Consider the following 20,833-nt stretch of genomic DNA (forward strand, 5'->3'; position numbering starts at 1 on the left):
TAAGGGGGAACTAGATAAACATGAGGGAGGAAGGAATAGAAGGTTTTGCTGATAGGGTGAGATGAAGAGGGGTTTGAGGAGGCTCATGTGGAGCCTAAACATTGGCATAGACCTGTTGGGCTGAATGGCCTGTTTCTGTGCTGTAAATTCTGTGCAATCCCCTTCAATTTGCAACATTGTAATCTTATTTTGGTTCTTTTTTAGATCGCAAGCAATCATGCCTAAGTTGCACCACCGTTGACTTGTCACCCTAAGTGTTGCTGATCCGGCCTGGCCCTACAGAGTCTTGTGTGTGTGGGACAAAGGAGCCACATCATTAGTGTCATGTATGAAGCAGAAACCGAGAACTATCTCGCCGTGCCACATCAGTTCATAGTTACCTCACAGAATGGCGCATGATGACAGTGGCCACAACATGTCGCCAGCACGAGCCTCCTTGACGTCATTTGAAGCTGTAGAGGAAGCAGATGTGATTCACTGGATAAATGGTATGAGACGCACATTACTAAACAATTAAATGATGACGTGACTGAGTGCAAAAGAAAGAACTTACATATTTATGCAGCGCCTTCATGACCTCAGGAAGCCGCAAAGTGCTTTACAACCAATGCAATACCTTTTTTGATGTGTAGTCACTGTTGTAATGTAGGAAACGTGGCAGCCAATTGGCACACAGCAAGATCCCACAAACAACAGTGTGATAATGACCAGATAATCTGTTTTAACAATGTTGGTTGAGGGATCAATATTGGCCAGGAAACCGGGGAGAATTCCCTGCTCTTCTTCAAAATAGTGCTGTGGGATCTTTTATGTCCACTCCTCCCTCCAACACTATCCTCTCTAACACAATCTTCACTATAACACACTCCTCACTAACACGGTTTAACGTCTCATCCGAAAGTCGGCACCTTCGACAGTGCAGCGCGCTCTCTCAGTCCTGCACTGGGAGTGTTGGCCTAGATTTTGTGCTCGAGTCTCTGGAATGGGGCTTGAACTCACAATTCTCTGATTGAGGTGAGAGCGCTCCCAGCAGAACCATGGCTAATGCCTGACAGGAGACACAATGATGTGGCTTACAGGAAGGTCATGTCACATTTGGCTTGTAAATTCAACAGTTGGGAATAAAATAGGGTGGGGAAGGGGGGTGGTTGCAGGACCTCGCATAATCAGGTCATGCCCCAATTTCCATCTCTACCTGACCTGTATTAGTGCAACTGGGGGTGTGGCCTCGTGAAGTTAGAGCAGGGACTGGCAGAAGCATTAATGAGCCAGCCCAAAGGATTGGCTCAAACTAAAACACAGGCGTCCTTTGTGCCTAGTGTTTACAAAGGGTGTAAATGTGCGAAAGGTGGTGTACCATATACCTGCCCACGAATGGCCTGGAATTTCAACGGGTGGCGGGAAGGGTGAGAACCTGCTGTTATCAGATTCTGCCTCAATTTCCACCTCCACCCACCCTGAATACAGATTCGAATAATAGAAAGGTGAAGGATGGGCCAAATGGCCGCCTTCTGTGTTGTATCATTCTATGATTCTTCTTCTCTCTCCTCTCTTTGTCCTCTCTCTCTGTCTCGCTCCCCCCTCCCCCACTCTCTTCTTTCTCTTTCTCTCTTGCTCTTCTCTCTTTCTCCCTCCCTTGCTGTCTTCTCTCCTCTCTCCCAGACTTTTCCCCTCCCACAGCACTTAGCTTGTGTCGATGACAGTTCCCCAGGGACCCTGGCAGTGGCCTCCTACCGTCTGATTTTAACAGCCAGGAAGCTGCTTCCCACCAACTTCCCGGCCGATTCTCGATGGCAGTCGGCATGTTAATGTGGCCCGACTTAGCCTGCCTGCTACCGCTCCCATACGGTCCTGCCGCTCCCGGACAGTCCTGCCGCTCGCTTTGCCGCGTTCCCACACTGGAGTTAAACCCGAGCCCAATGTGTCAGCTGTGGCTCAGTGGGTAGCACCTTTGCCTCTGAGCCAGAAGGTTGTGGATTCAAGTCCCACTCCAGGGACTTGAGCACAAAAATCTAGGCTGACACTCCTAGTGCAGTACTGAGGGAGCGCTGCACATTATCTGGTCATTATCACATTGCTGTTTGTGGGAGCTTGCTGTGTGCAAATTGGCTGCCGCGTTTCCTACATTACAACAGTGGCTATACTTCAGAAGTACTTCATTGGCTGTAAAGCGCTTTGGGACGTCCGGTGGTCGTGAAAGGCGCTATAGAAATGCAAGTCTTCTTTCAATGTGTCTCCCATACCCTCAAGCTCCATTTGACTCGATTCATTTACTGTAATCTCAATATTTTTGCTTCATATCCCTTTTCTGACAAATTACAGTAGATAAGGAACTGATTTTTGTGTCTTAGATCCAAATGGACCAAGCCTCCTTAGTCGAAGTAATAGCACAAATGATTCAGAACTGTACAACGCCGTATCTGAGAGACCAGGTAAGTCCTGAAACACACTGGGGTTTGAGAGCAAGCTGACATACTGTGTTTTCTTTCACTTGGGAGCAGCAGAAATAACTGATAGCTCGGTGAGGTTTATTCAGCGTGTAGCGACGCCAAGATCCAATGTTCGATCCTCGGTCTGTGCTGAGTCCGCTGATCTCAGCGGGTGGCCATAAGAACACTAAGTTTGGACTCTGCACCCCTGGGCGAGAGTGTGTGGGGCGGTGGTGGGTGCAGAAATCAGCCAAGGTTCCTGCTGGAAGAGGATCATGAGTGAGGACCGGATCGGACTTGGCTGTGATACTTCCCCTTAATCTGTTATTATTGAAGAATGGGTACTTGGTCGAGATGCCGTGGCGCTGGCAGCCAGAAAGGAGTCAATGACATCGGAGAGGATGGAGGGGGAACAATTGGAGAGAAGGGAGCTGGAGCACCAGAACAAAATACTGCAGTGACACATTGGGAGCAATTTTAACCTAAACCTGATAGCACCTCAAATTGAAGTGGTAATGTGGCAGAGAGAAAGTAGTTCTCAATTTAGCCCAAGGAATGATTCTTACAACACTCTCTCCTAATTAAGGCAACAATGACCATTTATAAAGTTTCCTGACAGGATCGGGCGCGACGCTGATTTTACACCCTGGCCGATTTTACGCTCCATTGAAGTCAGTGGAGAGCAATATTGGGCGGGGCGTAAAACCGGAACCCTGGGTTTCCCGCCCAGTGAGTTGGGTTAAAAAGTTGGTGGTGGTGGAGAGAACAACGCTGGGGTCTACCCTAAGATGGGCAAATGAACAGTGATGCCTGAGAATTGAGGGTGCTTGATCTCGAATCGTCCACCTTCGAGTGTGGAGTGGACGTTAGGTGCTTCCCCAATAAGTGACGGGTAAATGGAAACGTGAGTTATGCTTGTGCTGTTGTTATGCACTTTCCACCAACCGTTTACAGCACAAGCATTGGAGAAAATCGCAAGCCCACTGTGATCTCGGGATGTATTGTGGAAACCATAAAAAGTAACGTGGAGAAAATAAAAGTTTTTAAAAAACAAACAACAGCAACAACTTGCACTTGTACAGCGCCTTTAATGTAGTAAAATATCCCAAGGCGCTTCACAGGAGCGTTATCAAACAAAATTTGACACTGAGCCACATAAGGAAATACAAGAAACTCTCTTTTTACCGGCACCTAAATAACCAGAAATCTCTCTTAACCGGCAAAATTCAGGAGTAGGTTCAGGTAAGTTTTACTTCATATTAGTGGCCGTGTAACCGGGGTTCCTGCACCTGTTGCCATGCAACAGGGACGCCTGGATCTGTGGCCGTGTACGGGGCTCTCGTACCTTAGTAAGTATACCTCTGTAATCCGGACTTTTTGATCAACCGACACCACGCCGGTCCCGTCAGTGCCGGATAAAAAAGAGTTTCCTGTATTAGGGCAGACTTGGTCAAAGAGGTAGGTTTTAAGGAGCGTCTTAAAGGAGGAGAGGTAGAGAGGGGTTTAGGGAGGGAATTCCAAAACTTAGGACCTAGGCAGGTGAAGGCAAGGCAAGTGGTGGAGCGATGGAAATCGGGGATGCTCAAGGGCCCAGAATTGGTGAAACACAGAGATCTCTGGGGATTGTAGGGCTGGAGGAGATTACAGAGATAGGCCTAGAAATTGGGTTGGGGCGCAAAAGTCGCCTGAGCGCAGGATTTAGCGCAGCGTTCGAGGCTTTAGCGATCGTCAGTTTCATTGCTGCTCGAGGGACACGGGGCGAGGCTCGAGGCGCTCCGCGTCCCTCTTAGGGCGCTGAAACTGAATATCGCAGCGCAACGTGCCGCAGCGCCACATGCTGCGGCACGGCACGCTGCGGTACTGCAGGCCTTCCTCCCACTGTTAAGGGGGAGGTGCCTGCAACAGCGCGATCCCCTCTCGCGAGTGCCGGCAAATGAGCCCGGCACCAAGGAGAAGTGCCAGGCGCTCGGGAAACAGCCGGCAATGCTGCGGGGGGGTGGTTAGGAGGTCGGGGACGGAGGTGCTGGCAGGTGGCTGCCGAAAAGGCGGCCGCCCCGCACCGCCACCTTAACTTGCGCCGCTGCCGGCACAGTAGGGCCCCGTGAACCAGGCGCGGGTAGCGAGCGGCGCAACTGCAGCGTTCGCAACCAAATATCGGCAACGGGGCACAAATGGGGCGCTGCGCACACCGATGACGTCATCGGTGGCGGCGCAGCGCAAATGCCTAACGCCACCATTAGCGCCCCTACTGAATATCGCGGGAGACGCAGCCAGTGGCGCTACAGCCACTGACTGCCTCTTTAGGCGCTAACGGGTGGCGCTACTCACCCAATTTCTCCCCCATAGGGTTCTTGCTGTAACTTGCTGTTGATACAAGAAGCTTCTTTGCAAAGTCTTCTCGCTCCCAAACCATTGCAGAATACAAACATTCTCCGTTTTAAGCACACTCCTTGCTTGTGTGATGACGCAAAAGATCAAAATCTCCACCATTTGCATTACAGAGTTGTACAACGGCCGGATTTTACTGGTCCTCACTTCCAGCGGTCTCTGGTGGTCTCGGGGGTTCGATCTGGAATCTTGTGAGGAAAATCTCGCCAGATCTGGAGTTCAGGTAACACAAGGGCACAGCTCATGCATTGTTAGATAGTTCCCCCTCTTTGTTCTCCAAATTATATGCCTCATCTTCATTTTTGATGACTTGCGGCCACATGTCATCCTGTGGATGGGAGGGCAGGATGTGCTTCGCCACACACCCCATGGTGGCGAATGCAGATTCACACCAGTCACTAAGTGCCAGAAATGTGCTGTCAGCAGATCCCCTGTTGACTGATGACAAGTGCCAGCTACGGTGATGAATAATTGTTTTCTCCTTCTGCAGTAATCTCCAATGGATTGTGCGTGCCATTGTCCATGGTCAGTTGATAAATAGTATTTTTGAATATATATCTCCATCTATTTATCTATCTCTATAAGATAGCGATGGTGATAATTCACAAAATTATTCCACAGCGCCACCTACTCGCTGGAGCCTGCAGCTGCAACGTTACAGGCAACTGTTTACATACAGGATTTCCTACCATATGCTTACATAAGCAGTTTCATTGTTAAATGTTGACATATAAGCGTGACCAAAAATTGCGACAACAGCTGATGCAAAAGTACACAAGATGTTTAACAATACATATCCAGATGATGATGGGCTAAAACAAACATAATCGAAAATATTTTGGTTGAACAAAGCAGATTATTTTTCAAAGAAAGAAAGTCTTGCATTTATATAGCGCCTTTCACGACCTCAGGACATCCAAAAGCACTTTACAGCCAATGAAGTGCTTTTGAAGTGTAGTCACCATTCTAATGTAGGAAACGCAGTAGCCAATTTGCGCACAGCAAGATCCCACAAACAATAATGTGATAATGACCAGATCATCTGTTTTAGTGATGTTGATCGAGGGATAAGTATTGGCCCAGGACACCGAGGAGAACTCCCCTGCTCTTCTTCGAAATATTGCCATGGGATCTTTTACGTCTACCTGAGAGGGCAAACGGGGCCTCGGTTTAACGTCTCATCTGAAAGACGTCACCTCTCCCTCAGTACTGCAATAATCTGATTTGTGCTGTAGTCTCTGGAGTGGGACCGTCAAATATCTTTAGCATCAAGCGAGTGCTTCTTTAGACTGAAGGTCCCATTTAACCAGTCAAATTTGCTAGGAGCGTTGCATTTCAAGAGTGTTTTTATTTAATTAAAAACTTGAAACTCACCGCTTGTTTGCAAAGTATCGCAGACTGATGGGATGTGGACTGCAATTCCCCCAAATAACAAATTCCTAATTCTGCCATGTGTTTTTTGGAGGGGGGAGCGGTGGTGAAGTATGGAGCAGAGATGGTTGGATAACTCTCCAGCGAGTGAGGGGAGAACGTCAACCAAATTCACCAGGGAAGTGATTGGTGGACGCTCTTGGTTGCAGAAGTGGTTGATGGGCTGGCCTCCTGACTACAGCATGGCATGTGGTACGGCTGGAGGAATGAGATGTAGCAAAAGAGACAAGAAAACTTTTAGCAGTGGCCCAGATCCTTTTGAAGCCGTTGCCCTGCAAAAGCAACGTGTCTTCAAGTTGATTCCAAATATAACCTTGTTTCTCACTTGGCTTATTCCATAAGAGAAATTGCGGTTCCTTGGTCCGTGAAATGTTTTTGAGTTTAGCCTCCAGCATGTGACTTGTTGATTTTCTTTTTCCCCTTCTTGTTTTTATTTATCTCCTAGGATATCGTTGTTGGATATTCAAACGTAGTAAAACACCTCAAGGCGCTTCACAGAGCGATTATCAAACAGAATTTGACACCGAGCCACATAGAGATATTAGGACAGATTGGCCAAAGACATAGATTTCAAGGAGCATCTTAAAGAAGGAGAGAGGCGGAGAGATTTAGGGGCAGAGAGATTTAGGGAGAGAATTCCAGAGCTTCGAGCCCAGGAAGCTGAAGGCACGGCCACCAATGGTGGAACGATTAAAACTGGGAGATGTGCAAGTGGCCAGATTTGGAGGAGCGCTGATTTCTCCGAGGTGGGGGGCGGTGGTTGTGGGGCTGGAGGAGATTACAGAGATAGGGAGGGGCGAGGCCATGGAGGGAGTTGAAAACAAGGATGAGAATGTTAAAATCGAGGTGTTGTCGGACCGGTAGCGCAATGTTCCCTCTGATTTTTTGGGGGGGCCGCGTGGGCCCTTTAACGGGCTGCGTGGCCCATTCAAAATTCCACGCATGCATGTTTTTTTTCCATTCAAAAGCCAGTTGGCCGGCTGCCCGGGACCTCCAGCGCGCTGCGCAGCCGCACAGCTTAAAATGAACATTGGTGATGGGTGAACGGGACTTGGTGTGAGTTAGGAAAGTCAAGGATGAGGAAAGAACATTGAAGATGGAAACTTAGCTCTCCACTACCTCACCAGAGCATTGCTTTTCTGCTCCTCAGGTGCCACCAGAAGATTACGAGCTGCCCATTCGAGCATCCCTAATGAGCACAGAAGTAAGACGATACATGTACTTCAGTTCCACCGGCTTCATGATGCTTCTTGCCCCGGTAAGTGATCCTGCCATTTCCAATTGAGTGAGCTTGAATCAGCCTGAAACGGGATAACTCCTACAATTGTCAGACCCAACACAGCTTTTCGCCCATGTGTTGAGTTTTTGTTTCAGAAGCAATTTATTTGTAACCGAGAAGCTAAGACGAGCAGGGTTTCCAGAGCGTGGTCAGCATAGCTCGGGATCGCACGAGAATAATGTGGTTTGCCTCGGTGGAAGCCTCCCAAAATAGAGTTGATGGGGTAGATAGAGAGAAACTGTTCCCGTTGGTGGGGGAGTCTAGGACAAAGGGACATAACCTTGAAACCGGAGCCAGGCCATTCGATGGAAGTTGGGGAGCACTTCTTCCCGCAAAGGGTGGCAGAAGTGTGGAACTCTCTCCCTCAAAAATGGAATTTAACCCGGAAAAGTGCGAGGTGATGCACTTTGGGGGGACTAACAAGGCAAGGGAATACACAATGAATGGTAAGACCCTAGGCAAGACGGAGGGTCAGAGGGATCTGGGTGTGCAAGTACACAGATCCCTGAAGGCGGCGGAACAGGTGGATAAGGTGGTTAAAAAGGCATATGGGATACTTGCCTTCATTAGCCGAGGCATAGAATATAAGAGCAAGGAGGTTATGATGGAGCTGTACAAAACGTTGGTTAGGCCACAGCTGGAATACTGTGTGCAGTTCTGGTCGCCACACTACAGGAAGGATGTGATAGCTTTGGAGAGGGTGCAGAGGCGATTCACCAGGATGCTACCAGGGCTGGAACGCTTCAGCTATGAAGAGAGACTGGGCAGATTGGGTTTGTTTTCCTTGGAGCAGAGGAGGCTGAGGGGGGACATGATTGAGGTGTACAAAATTATGAGGGGCATAGACAGGATGGATACTAAGGAGCTTTTTCCCTTAGTAGAAGGGTCAATAACAAGGGGGCATAGATTCAAGGTAAAGGGCGGGAGGTTTAGAGGGGATTTGAGAAAGAACTTTTTCACCCAGAGGGTGGTTGGAGTCTGGAACTCACTGCCTGAAAGGGTTGTGGAGGCAGGAACCCTCACAACATTTAAGAAGCATTTGGATGAGCACTTGAAATGCCATAGCATACAAGGCTACGGACCAAACGCTGGAATATGGGATTAGATTAGACAGGGCTTGATGGCCGGCGCGGACACGATGGGCCGAAGGGCCTCTATCCGTGCTGTATAACTCTATGACTCTAAAAAGCAGTAGATGCTAGCTCAATTAATATTACATCTGAGATCGATTCGATTTTTTGCTGGACGAGCATATAAAAGGATGGAGCCATGGCAGGCGGACGGAGTTAAGCTGCAAATCAGCCATGATCTCACTGAATGGCAGAACAGGCTCCAGGAGCTAAATGGCCTCCTTCTGTTCTTACGTTCCTGCAGTTAAGGTTCAACCCATGTGTAGTTCAAGGAGCCCATATCCCGCACTGTGTCCGTGCATTAACATATGCGTCACAAGCCAACCAGTGTTTTGGCCATGTTGTTTATCCTCTCTCCAATTTTCTTCCCTAATCCCTCTTGTCCTGAAGATAGTGACTTTTGCTGTTTATAATTTGTCAAGTAGTAATTGCTGCCTCCCTGGTGCCCCAATCTTTGTGAGTGACCGTAGCTACTGAACTATGAGGGCCACCTTGATCCCATTGTCATCTCATATTCTGTGTATATAACCCGTAGAAGTCACTGGGTAATAATTCAAGCACAAGACTGGTTAATTTTATCCCTGCCTAGGCTGGAGACACTGAGGCTAATTGTTGTGCTCCAGTTGAGATCAAGAATGGGAGATCCCTGGTAACATAGAAACATAGAAGATAGGAGCAGGAGTGGGCCATTCGGCCCCTTGAGCCTGCTCCGCCATTCAGTGAGATCATGGCTGATCATTCAAATTCAGTACCCTGTTCCTGCTTTCTCCCCATATCCCTTGATCCCTTTAGCCTTAAGAAATATATCTAACTCCTTCTTGAATATATTTAATGAATTGGCTTCTACTGCCTTCTTTGGTAGAGAATTCCACAGGTTCACCACTCTCTGGGTGAAGAAATTCCTCCTCATCTCTGTCCTAAATGGCTTACCCCTTATCTTTAGACTGTGACCCCTGGTTCTGGACTCCCCCGACCATCGGGAACATCATTCCTGCATCTAGTCTGTCTAGTCCTGTTAGAATTTTATAAGTTTCAATGAGATCCCCTCTCATTCTTCTAAACTCCAGCGAGTACAAGCCCAATTGACCCAATCTCTCCTCATACGTCATTCCTGCCATCCCAGGTATCAGCCTGGTGAATCTTCGCTGCACTCCCTCCATGGCAAGAACATCCTTCCTCAGATAAGGCGACCAAAACTGCACACAATACTCGAGGTGTGGTCTCACCAAGGCCCTGTACAACTGCAGCAAGACATCCTTGTTCCTGTACTCGAATCCTCTTGTTACGAAGGCCAACATACCATTTGCCTTCTTAACCGCCTGCTGCACTTGCATGCTTACCTTCAGTGACTGGTGCACAAGGACACCCAGGTCTCGTTTCACTTCCCCTTCTCCCAATCTATTGCCATTCAAATAATAATCTGCCTTCTTGTTTTTGACACCAAAGTGGATAACCTCGCATTTATCCATGTTATATTGCATCTGCCATGCTTCTGCCCAATCACCCAACCTGTCCAAATCATACTGGAGTTTCTCGGCATCCTCCTCACAGCACACACGCCCACCTTCAGTTGGTCTGTAACATTCAGTGCTACACTCTGTAGTAGACTTACCCCTTGAGCTTTGTTGAGACCATTCTGTTCTATTTTTGTTCTCCTCTCCTAAAGATTGGGACTCATGATGGGTATGGTTCCTTAGGCACTGACAGCCCTCGAGTAAATTGCTCATTCTTCGTGGGTGAACCTCGACTGTCATTGTCAGTAGGTCATAACAACAACAAGCATTTATATAGTGCCTTTAACGTAGCAAAACGTTGTAACGTCATGTGGAAAATACCAGTCAAGCCAAATCTTTGTTTTTCTGTCTACTTGGCAACACCTTCCTGAAATAGTTGTTGGACAGCAATTAGTAGCTGGGATCCTGGCTGATTTCCCTCCGCCCCTCCTCCCTCTCCCTAGACCATGGGTGCAAATTCCAAATGTAGTGCTGCATTCAAAGCTGGGACTTCTGTTGTGTGTGGAGTACCATGTCATGGAGTGTATTTAGATACTGAGCCATCAATGTTTAGACCATTTTAAATGCTTTTTGGAACAGAATATCTTAAGATAGCAGCATAATTTATTTCTAAGTAGAAACAGGGGGGGGTACTTTTATCCTAACTCTCCGGGTGGGGCATCCCACGGGATCGGGTGGAACGCCGATTTTTACACCCCGCCCAATATTATTCTCCATTGACTGCAGTGGGGCGTAAAGTCGGGTGGGGTGTAAAACCAGCATCGCGCCCGATCCCGTCAGTTTTCCGATGGGCGGGGTAGGTTAAAATTGCCCCCACAAGTATATTTGTTTGGGAGCAGCTGAGATGTTAACTTGGTGAGGTTACAAAGAGTGTTATAGAGCAGCAAGGCACATCATTTTCCATTAATAATAGTGCAAATTGTTTCATTGATCCATTTTTTTTTTAATTGAGAAATCAAGGTGTTAGGACCAAGGTCCATAGCCAAGGACACCAATTTAAGGTTTTCACCGATAAATAAATTGATAATCCCTTAAACTCCAGTAAAAATCCTGCAATCACTTGCAATAAAAATTGAATTTGACAAATTCAGCTATTAGGACAGGTTACCAAAAGCTTGGTCAAACAGGTAAAAGAAAGACTTGCATTTATATAGCGCCTTTCACGACCACCGGACCTCCCAAAGAGCTTTACAGCCAATGGAGTACTTTTTGAAGTGTAGTCACTGTTGTAATGTAGGTTTTAAGAAGTGTCTTATAGGAGGAGAGTGAAGCGGAGAGGTTTAGGGAGGGAATTCCAGAGATTGAGGCCGAGACAGCTGAAGGCACGAATGCCAATGGATGGGGGGGTGCTGGGGGGCGAAGGAAATTGGGGATGCGCAAGAGGCCGGGATTGAAGGAGCCCAGAGATTTGGGAGGTTCGCGCCGTGTTTCAGTAGTTTTAACTTCCAGCCTTAAGCAGGGCGACGGACCGGAGACATGGCCCGTATAATGACGTCTGTTAATCTATTAGGTGTTCTATTTGGCGGTCTGGTGTTGCCTGTTCTCGACCTTTCACCTCTACCTGGGCCAGTATCTGAAGAGCTTCTTCTGGGCTTTCTGCCTGCTCATCAGTGCTGTCGCAGTGCTGCTGACCACATTCCTGCTCCTCATACTACACCAACACAACAAAAAGGTAGGAAAGAGGCGCCTGTACCCGTGACGCTGTGGTTACTTGTAAAACCAATGAAGCATTTGATTCTTTTGACTATCTGTGTAAGCTTTCATGGCTTCTGCATCTGCAAATGCGATTATATTTTTATTTGATTTTCTCCCTAGAGTCGAATGCAGCACACATAGACTAAATATAGAGTAACGACAAGTCAGGTTTGGAGTTGTGTTACGCATTTCATTTTGCAAGTGAGGGATGTCGGTGCTGAGGAATGGAACACTTTTCCCACTTGAACGCCCAGTGCCGGCATCAAAGGCTCCCAGGTCAGGATGATAGCGTGGCTGAAAAAGGGGCAAAGTGCCCTTTGTACTCTGCCCTGAACGACAGGGCAAGGTTTTCTCTCTGGTGCTGCGTGTCATTTATAAAACAGCTTGTGATTTTTTTTGTTACACGTTGGTGCACAGAGGAAATCGGCCAACCATGCGCTTTGACCACAACTTCAGATGAGGAAGGCCCCACCACAGGAGTTCGACTTTTCGGTTTCTCCCACGAACTGCCATCGTGGCCGCTGAGTGAGACTGATGACCTGTGCCAAATTAGAAACTTGCAGCACAGAAGGAGGCCAATCTTGCCTCCATTCCATGAGGATAATACGAACCAGGGCCCAGCAAAAGGTGGAAGCCTCATTTTCCCTTAACATCACCTTCAGAGATTCAGCGATCACACTGGTAACAACACAAGTATCCCGTTCAGCTCGCAGGGGGACACTATGGTTACGCACCTGGGTTGCTCTATCATATAATTAGATATAGGACTGTTCAGGCACATCCCTAAACATAAGATGCTCCGACTGCTTACAGGAGTGGCTGGCACCACTGCATCTGAGAAAATTACTAGGGCAATTCCTAAGACCCTATGCGTTAGGATCACAGAGTTCATGGTGGGATCGGCAGGCAGGAACAGTAAAGGCAGACCAATTTTAGATGTGCAGAATATCGCAACTCGCTACAGGAAACTCTCCTTTAACTGGCAAAATTCAGGAGTAGGTTCAGGTAAGTTTTACTATATATCTGTGGCCGTGTAACCGGGGTTCCTGGATCTGTGGCCGTGTAACCGGGGTTCCTGCACCTGTGGCCGTGCAACAGGGACTCCTGGATCTGTGGCCGTGTAACCGGGACTCCTGCACAAGTGCCGTGTAACCGGGGCTCCTGGATCTGTGGCCGTGCAACAGGGACTCCTGGATCTGTGGCCGTGCAACAGGGACTCCTGGATCTGTGGCCGTGCAACAGGGACTCCTGGATCTGTGGCCGTGCAACCGGGACTCCTGGATCTGTGGCCGTGTACGGGGCTCTCGTACCTTGGTAAGTATACCTCTCTGTAATCCGGACTTTTTGATCAACCGGCACCACGCCGGTCCCGTCTGTGCTGGATAAAAAGGAGTTTCCTGTACTACAGGTGGGAAGATGCAATCATCTGCTACCCTCCTCCCACCAAATGTATGTGTACTAGGCACCTGTGGCTTGTACAGCAGTCATACTTCGACCGCCGGCTAGAACTGGGTAAGAACCAAAAGGGCATACAACAAATTTCTCCTCACCAATCCTACAACACATCTCCTGAAGAATGAGGGACAGACTAATGTAGGAAGGAAGATGAGAGCACGTCAAGCTGCTCCAGGAGGCACCATAACAAAAAGCGAATCCATTTGTTTTAATCAAAACAAAATTAGAATGAGGGTGACGTGATGTGGTACTGAACGTATGGTGTTAACAGATGACCAGGGCAACAGGTCCATGCCGACAAGGATGTGATCGCGTTAGAGAGGGTGCAGAGGAGGTTCACCAGGATGTTACCAGGGCTGGAGCGCTTCAGCTATGAAGAGAGACTGGGCAGGTTGGGTTTGTTTTCCTTGGAGCTGAGGAGGCTGAGGGGGGACATGATTGAGGTGTACAAAATTATGAGGGGCATAGATAGGATGGATGCTGAGGAGCTTTTTCCCTTAGTAGAGGGGTCGATAACTAGGGGGCATAGATTCAAGGTAAAGGGCGGGAGGTTTAGAGGGGATTTGAGAAAGAACTTTTTCACCCAGAGGGTGGTTGGAGTCTGGAACTCACTGCCTGAAAGGGTTGTGGAGGCAGAAACCCTCACAACATTTAAGAAGCATTTGGATGTGCACTTGAAATGCCATAGCATACAAGGCTACGGGCCAAATGCTGGAATATGGGATTAGATTAGACAGGGCTTGATGGCCGGCGCGGACACGATGGGCCGAAGGGCCTCTATCCGTGCTGTATTACTCTATGACTCTATGACTCTAAGTCTCCGCTGCTGATCTCCTGTATGCCAAGTCAAGGCCAGGTCCATCCCCGCAGTTAAGGCGGGCATGAAAAGCAGGTCAGAAAGAACGTAGGGTTCAGAGCAGCACCGATGCCAGCCTGGAGCAGGTTGTCTGCTTGCCTTCAGTCCGACATGCAGGGATGCAAAGTCTAAAAGAAAATAAATGACCTGCATTTCCATAGCATCTTTCATAACCTCAAGACATCCCAAAGCACTTTACAGCCAATTAAGTAATTATTCAAGGGTAGGAAACATAGCAGCCTAATCTGCACACAGCAATGTGATAATGACCAGATTTTTTTTGTGATGTTGGTTGAGAGATAAATATTGGCCAGGACACCGGGGAGAACTCCCCCTGCTCTTCTTCGATAAATTGCTGTGGGATCTTTTACGCCCACCTGAGAGGGCAGATGGGCCCTCGGTTTAACGACTAATCTGAAATAGTCACCTCCGACAGTGCAGCGCCAGCCTAGATTACGTGCTCAAGTCTCTGGAGTGAGACTTGAGCCCACGGCCTTCTGACATGGGAGTGCAGCGACCCACTGACCCGCTGACACCAAAACAATGGCAGGGAAAGGAATTTTGTGCAAGTGCACTCATTATTCATGTGATAATAGCGCCAACGGTAATTTCTTCCCTTTTTCTTTTACTTATTGAGCGTATTGCCTGAACATTTTGGTGATCATGTGGTTGAACTCCTAGTTCCTACGCTCATGTAAGCGCAAAATAAATGCGACACAGAAAGCTTCACTAGATTGATTCCTGGGATGAGAGGGTTGTCCGATGAGAGATTGAGTAGAATGGGCCTATACTCTCTGGAGTTTAGAAGAATGGGAGGTGATCTCATTGAAACATATAAGATTCTGAGGGGGGTTGACAGGGTAGATGCTGAGAGGTTGTTTCCCCTGGCTGGAGAGTCTAGAACTAGGGGGCAAAGTCTCAGGATAAGGGGTCGGCCGTTTAAGACTGAGATGAGGAGGAATTTCTTCACTCAGAGGGTTGTGAATCTTTGGATTTCTCTGCCCCCGAGGGCTGTGGATGCTGAGTCATTGGGTATTTTCAAGACAGACATTGATAGATTTTGGACTCTGTGTGAATCAAGGGATATGGGGATCAGGCAGGAAAGTGGAGTTGAGGGCGAAGATCAGCCATGATCATATTGAATGACAGAGCAGGCTCGAGGGGCCGTACGGCCTAGTCCTGCTCCTATTTCTTATGCTCTTATGACCATAGATGTTAGACTGAAATGTGAAATGCTGAGTTAAATGTTATTTTTTTTTTAAACTTAGCTAAATTCTATTTTACAGATTAATATAAACACAGATGTGCGTCTCAGCTGGGCCAACGAGAACCTCATGAAGCACAACATCTTAGTCGGAGCGTTGGATGTTACAAAACATTGCACAAGCGTGCTTCACGTATCCTTCCCGGAAATCGTGATGATCCGTTCAGGGTTTTGTCACTTGACCCTGTGACAGCAGAGTGGAGAAAAATTAAGAAACTCAACATCGGCAGATTGACCCCAGGGATGAGGGACTTCAGTTACGTGGAGAGACGAGAGAAGCTGGGTTTGTTTTCCTTACAGCAGAGAAGGTTAAGGGGAGATGTAATAGAGGTGCTCGGATTTATGAGGGGTTTTGATAAGTAGATGGGGAGAAACTGTTTCCAGTGGCAGGAGGGTTGGTAATCAGAGGGGACAGATTTAAGATCATTGACACGAGAACCAGAGGGGGAGATGAAGAGAATTTTTTTTACACAGCAAGTTGTTATGATCTGGACTACACTGCCTGAAAGAATGGTGGAAGCAGATTCAATAATAACTTTCAAAAGGGAATTGGATATATAGTTGAAAAGGAAAAATTTGCAGGGCTATGGGGAAAGAGTGGAAAAGTGTGACTAATTGGATAGCTCGTTCAAAGAGCCGACACAGGCACGATGGGCTGAATGGCCTCCTCCTGTGTTGTATGATTCTGTGATTTCACTGGGGCCCTCCCTTGGCTGCGAGAGAGGCCTCTCCTCCCTGTTCAAGTGAATGTTACAAAGCTCTAATGAGTCGTCGGTAGAGTTAGCATCCTGGAAAAAGCCAATTAAATGAGCTGAGCTGCCTCCTTCGAAATGGATTGTGTATGTTGGAGCAATGGTGAATTGCCCCCATAAACTAACGTGCACAGGCAAAACAACTAACGGATCTTATTCCTTGACAAACAGCCAGCTCTGCTTCATTTATTTTAATGCTGAGGAGTGCGAGAGGAGACTCGCTTCTCTGCTGGAAGAAAGGCATCAGACGGGCTCTGGACTTCAGGTAGCATTTGGTTTCTTTGTCCGCTTGTGAATAAAAACACAATGTTAAAGTGTGGGAATGAGAAAAGGCCATCCAACCTGTCCCATTGTTGGTGCCTGTTTCAGGCTGTTGACTGATTTATTTTTAATCTCCCCTTTGTGTTCACGTCCCATCGCTGCTCATTCAGCAAGTCAGTCCACTTAGCTTCCTCAGTGCAACAACTGAATCAGCATTTAGTGGGCCTGCCAGAAAGCCTGTCCCAACATTCAACTTCCAAACATTTAACTTTCCATTTTGGTTAGTTTTTTTTTTTGAATAGCTTATTTTTTTAAATCGGCAATTGTGAAATACAGCATTGAACTTGAAGAAGGAGGAAAGGCAGAGAGTGAAGAGAATTATGGTGAAGAGTTGCTCAAGTGTAAGTGAGTTTAGAAGATTAAGGGGTGATCTAACTGAGGTGTTTAAGATGATTAAAGGATTTGACAGAGTAGATAGAGAGAAACTATTTCCTCTGGTGGGGGGAGTCCAGAACAAGGGGGCATTACCTTAAAATTAGAGCTAGGCCAATCCGGAGGGATGTCAGGAATCACTTCTTCACACACAGGCTAGTGGAAATCTGGAACACTCTTTCCCCCAAAAATCTGGGGAACAATTGGAGCTTTCAAGGCCGAGATGGATAACCTTTTGTCAGGTGAGGGTATTAAGGGATAGGGAACCAAGGCGGGTAAATGGAGTTGAGGTACAGATCAGCCATGTTCTAATTGAATGGCAGAACAGGCTCGAGGAGCTGAATGGCCTCCTCCTGTTCCTATATGGTAACCAAATAAGCACCACCTTAACCCTTATGTACTGTGTGCCCATTTACCCGTTTGTGTTTTTAATCAACAGTCCCTTTTGAATCAGAAGCTGGGTCACCTCTGCATTGTTATAGAAACAAATCAAGTCAGTCCTCTGAATGACACGGAGGTGGAGTCTGAAGAGACTCGACTGTTATCAGGGAATGATGAGGACACGCGGACTAATGACAATCACCAGTCGCAACATATTTTTAATACATTGACATGCCTAGTGCCTAAAGGCACAGCTCAGGTAACGTATTTACATTAATAGGTTACTAACTATAGTGTTTTGATATCTTGCGCATCCCTGATTTTCATCGCTCCACCATTGGCGGCCGTGCCTTCAGCTGCCTAGGCCCTAAGCTCTGGAATTTCCTCCCTAATCCTCTCCACTTCTCTACCTTGCTCTCCTCCCTTAAGTCGCTCCTTAAAACCTACCTCTTTGACCAAGCTTTTAGTCACCTCCCCTAATATCTACTTATGTGACTTTTCGATGTTAAATTTTGTTTTATAACACTCCTGTGAAGCGTCTTGGGACGTTTAACGATGTTAAAGGCACAATATAAATGCATGTTGTTGTAAAGTACAAATTCCTAAATTGCTGCACAAAGCAAGTGCTGACCCACAATAATTGCAACACTGCCCTTCCTTGGCACACAACGTTCAAGGTTTCAGAGAATTTTTCATACGTGAAAAGTGATTAGAATTCTTCTGTTCCCTGCTCAAGATTGAGAAATGGTTTGTTAATCGTGTTAAGTGGTTGTAGATTAATAAGACGGTGAAGAAGCCATTTGACGTAAGTTCTCGACAGGATCCGATTCAAGCAGGTCCCTTTCTGACATGCCTCTTGGAGACTCACAGACTGACTGACTGTTAACCTGCCCCCTGTCCAGTAGGACAGTAAACAGCAGTCGGACAGGTCTCAGCGAGATTGTGCTAATCCGATCTATTGTCACTGTAACTCGAGGAGTCAAAATCTTTTTCAACTGATATTATCAAACTACGCCATTTGTTTACATTTAATCATTGAATCTTACAGCACAAAAGGAGGCCATTCGTCCCATCGTGTCTCTGCTGGCTCTTTGAAAGAGCTCTCCAATTAGTCCCACTCCCTCGCCCCGTAGCCCTGCAATTTTTTTTCCTTTTCAAGTATTTATCCGATTCCCTTTTGAAAGTTACTATTGAATCCGCTTCCACCGCCCTTTCAGGCAGCGAAATCCAGATCATAACTCGCTGCATAAAAAAATTAAAATGTTTCCTCATCTCCCCTCTGGATTTTTTGCCTGGACGCAGGAGGGATTTCTTTACACAGAGAGTGGCGAGAATGTGGAACTCACCACCACATTACTCTTGCTATGAGTTGTCTATCTAAGATGATGCATGTACGCTCTCTGCCATTACCACAAAGTGCACGGCAAAACAACAACAACAACTTGTATTTAACAAGGATAGATTGGTTACGCAGGGTAGTGGGCGATGAGCCCTGAGAAAGCAAAAAGAGCTAACTGGTAAATATTATTTGGAAAAAAATTTAAACTGAGCAGCAGCAGAGGTATGGTGGAATGAAAGAGAAGAAACTAAGTGAAAGCAACACAAACGCAAGAACAATAATTAATTAAGTCCTTGGCGGGGATTTAATCTCATCCCAGTATCTGAACCTGCCGTTACTCCTCCTGCCCCATCATTTGAAAAGCCTTGGCTCAGTGGGTAGCATTCTCTCCTCTTGAGTCACGAGGTCGTGGGTTACAGTCCCGCTCCACAAACTTGAGCACGCAATCCAGGCCGACACTCCCGGTGCAGTACTTGGGGAGCGCTGCACTGTCGGAGGTGCCGTCTTTCGGATGAGACATTAAACCGAGACACCGTCTGCCTTCTCAAGTGGACTTGAAAGATCCCACGGCACTATTTCAAAGAAAAGCAGGGGAGTTCTCCCTGGGGTCCTGGCCAATATTTAACCCTCGACCAACATCAATAAAAAACAGATTATCTGGTCACTCTCGCATTGTTGTTTGTGGGAGCTTGCTGTGCGCAACATGGCTGCCGCGCTTCCTACCTTACAACAGTGACTACACTTCAGACGTACTTCATTGGTTGTGAAACACTTTGGGATGTCCTGAGAGTGCTACCACTGAACCAAGGTTGTGATCGATGATATTTTGCCTTGACTAATTTCATTTTTTATGTTCTGTATTATTTTCCTTTTATTACAGGAAATAGCTCATCAGTTGCTGGTCACGTACAGTGGGCTTTATGTAAAACTGCTGGCAACGCAACAGCTTCCTCACACTAGGGCCACCATTCATGCGGATGATGCACATGTTCCCTGTCTTTGTCAGTACATAGAGACTTCAATACTCAACCTGAAGTAATCATCTTCAACTGTGAACTTTGCGAGAGTTTATCAACCGTGATCCTTTCTGCAGGTAACAATATTGGACCTTGAACGCAAACTGATTTTAAACCTGTGACCAGGTTGCTTTCTGAACTTGTAAGGACTTTATGAAAATGATCTATTGAACGGCGGCCCATGTGCTCGGGGCCGATGAGCTATCTCTCTCTCTCGTGCTAGCAGCTAGCTTGCTCCAAAAAAGCACAGGCAGGATTTACTCAGCAATTGCACTTTGACCTGTTTATCCCAAAGCTGTTGATGCATCCAGTGGGCAGATTATTCCGAGTCTTCGCACCCCCCCACCACCCCTCCCCGTTTGAGCCACTATGCGCAACTTATCGAGCAGTCACGGGTGCATTGTTGGCAGTTTTTTACCCATTGACATTAACAGATGGAAAATTGCAGTCAAAATTATGAGACATTTTGATAGAGTAGATGGGGAGAAAGAGTTTCCAGTGGCAAGAGGGTCACTAGCCAGAGGAGACAGATTTAAGATAATTGGCAAAAGAACCGGAGGAGGAGATGAGTAGAATTTTTTTCACACAGCAAGTTTCTATGATCTGGAATGTACTGCCTGAAAGGGTGGTGGAAGCAGAAACTTTCAAAATGGAACTGGATCTATACTTGCTAAAAGAAAAAAAAGTTGCAGGGCTATGGGGAGCGGGTCTAATTGGATAGCTCTTTCAGAGAGCCGGTACAGGCACGATGGGCCGAATGGCCTCCTGTGCTGTATGATTCAATCAGCCACCATCACGTGAGGCCCTTGCCCGTGGCGCAAGGTTGCAGCGTATTCCAATAGAGATAACTCCATTTGCTGAGTTCATTTAACGTGTGAACAAATGCTTTGCCACAACTTATGTTTTCATACCAAAAATGAACAATTTTTTTGAAGTGTAAATATTTTTAAAGGTTTATGAAATGCAACAGAGTTTTAGTTTTAATTTGTTTAGAAATTATTTAATGGCGTGAGGAAGACAATTTGGTATTTTAATAAAAAAAGAGATTGAAGGAGAGTTGGCGTGCTTCTGGCAAAGTAGACCCTGGACAGCTCCCTCTGTATTTTAGTCTGAAATAAAAAGCTTTTCTTACCAGCAGCATTCCTTCGTACGGTTGTGCTAAAAGATTTGAGTTGTGCGTGTTGATTTGTTTAAATTATGCCACAAATGTC

General features: G+C 46.9%; 1 protein-coding gene across 5 annotated transcripts in view; it reads left to right on the forward strand.

Annotated features, from left to right (window-relative positions):
- The window catches only part of LOC147096250 (transmembrane protein 268-like), a 107,550-nt gene that overhangs the window by 61,302 nt on the left and 25,415 nt on the right, over positions 1-20,833 (forward strand). For 3 of the 5 annotated variants that reach the window (XM_085975096.1, XM_085975097.1, XM_085975095.1), the window contains 9 exons: positions 205-488; positions 2,352-2,432; positions 4,931-5,040; positions 7,399-7,506; positions 11,682-11,843; positions 15,464-15,574; positions 16,369-16,458; positions 17,326-17,526; positions 19,487-20,762. In XM_085975096.1, the coding sequence (XP_085831222.1) occupies positions 389-488; positions 2,352-2,432; positions 4,931-5,040; positions 7,399-7,506; positions 11,682-11,843; positions 15,464-15,574; positions 16,369-16,458; positions 17,326-17,526; positions 19,487-19,645 (1,122 nt within the window). In that variant the 5' untranslated portion in view covers positions 205-388 and the 3' untranslated portion in view covers positions 19,646-20,762. Of the gene's footprint in view, positions 1-204; positions 489-2,351; positions 2,433-4,930; positions 5,041-7,398; positions 7,507-11,681; positions 11,844-15,463; positions 15,575-16,368; positions 16,459-17,325; positions 17,527-19,486; positions 20,763-20,833 lie in introns of those variants that run through there. The other 2 variants (XR_015074877.1, XR_015074878.1) reach the window with 1 other exon arrangement.

Source organism: Somniosus microcephalus, unplaced genomic scaffold (assembly GCF_052327205.1).
Source record: "Somniosus microcephalus isolate GS21.2 unplaced genomic scaffold, FLI_Smic_1.0 unresolved_chr1, whole genome shotgun sequence".
NCBI lineage: Eukaryota > Metazoa > Chordata > Chondrichthyes > Squaliformes > Somniosidae > Somniosus > Somniosus microcephalus.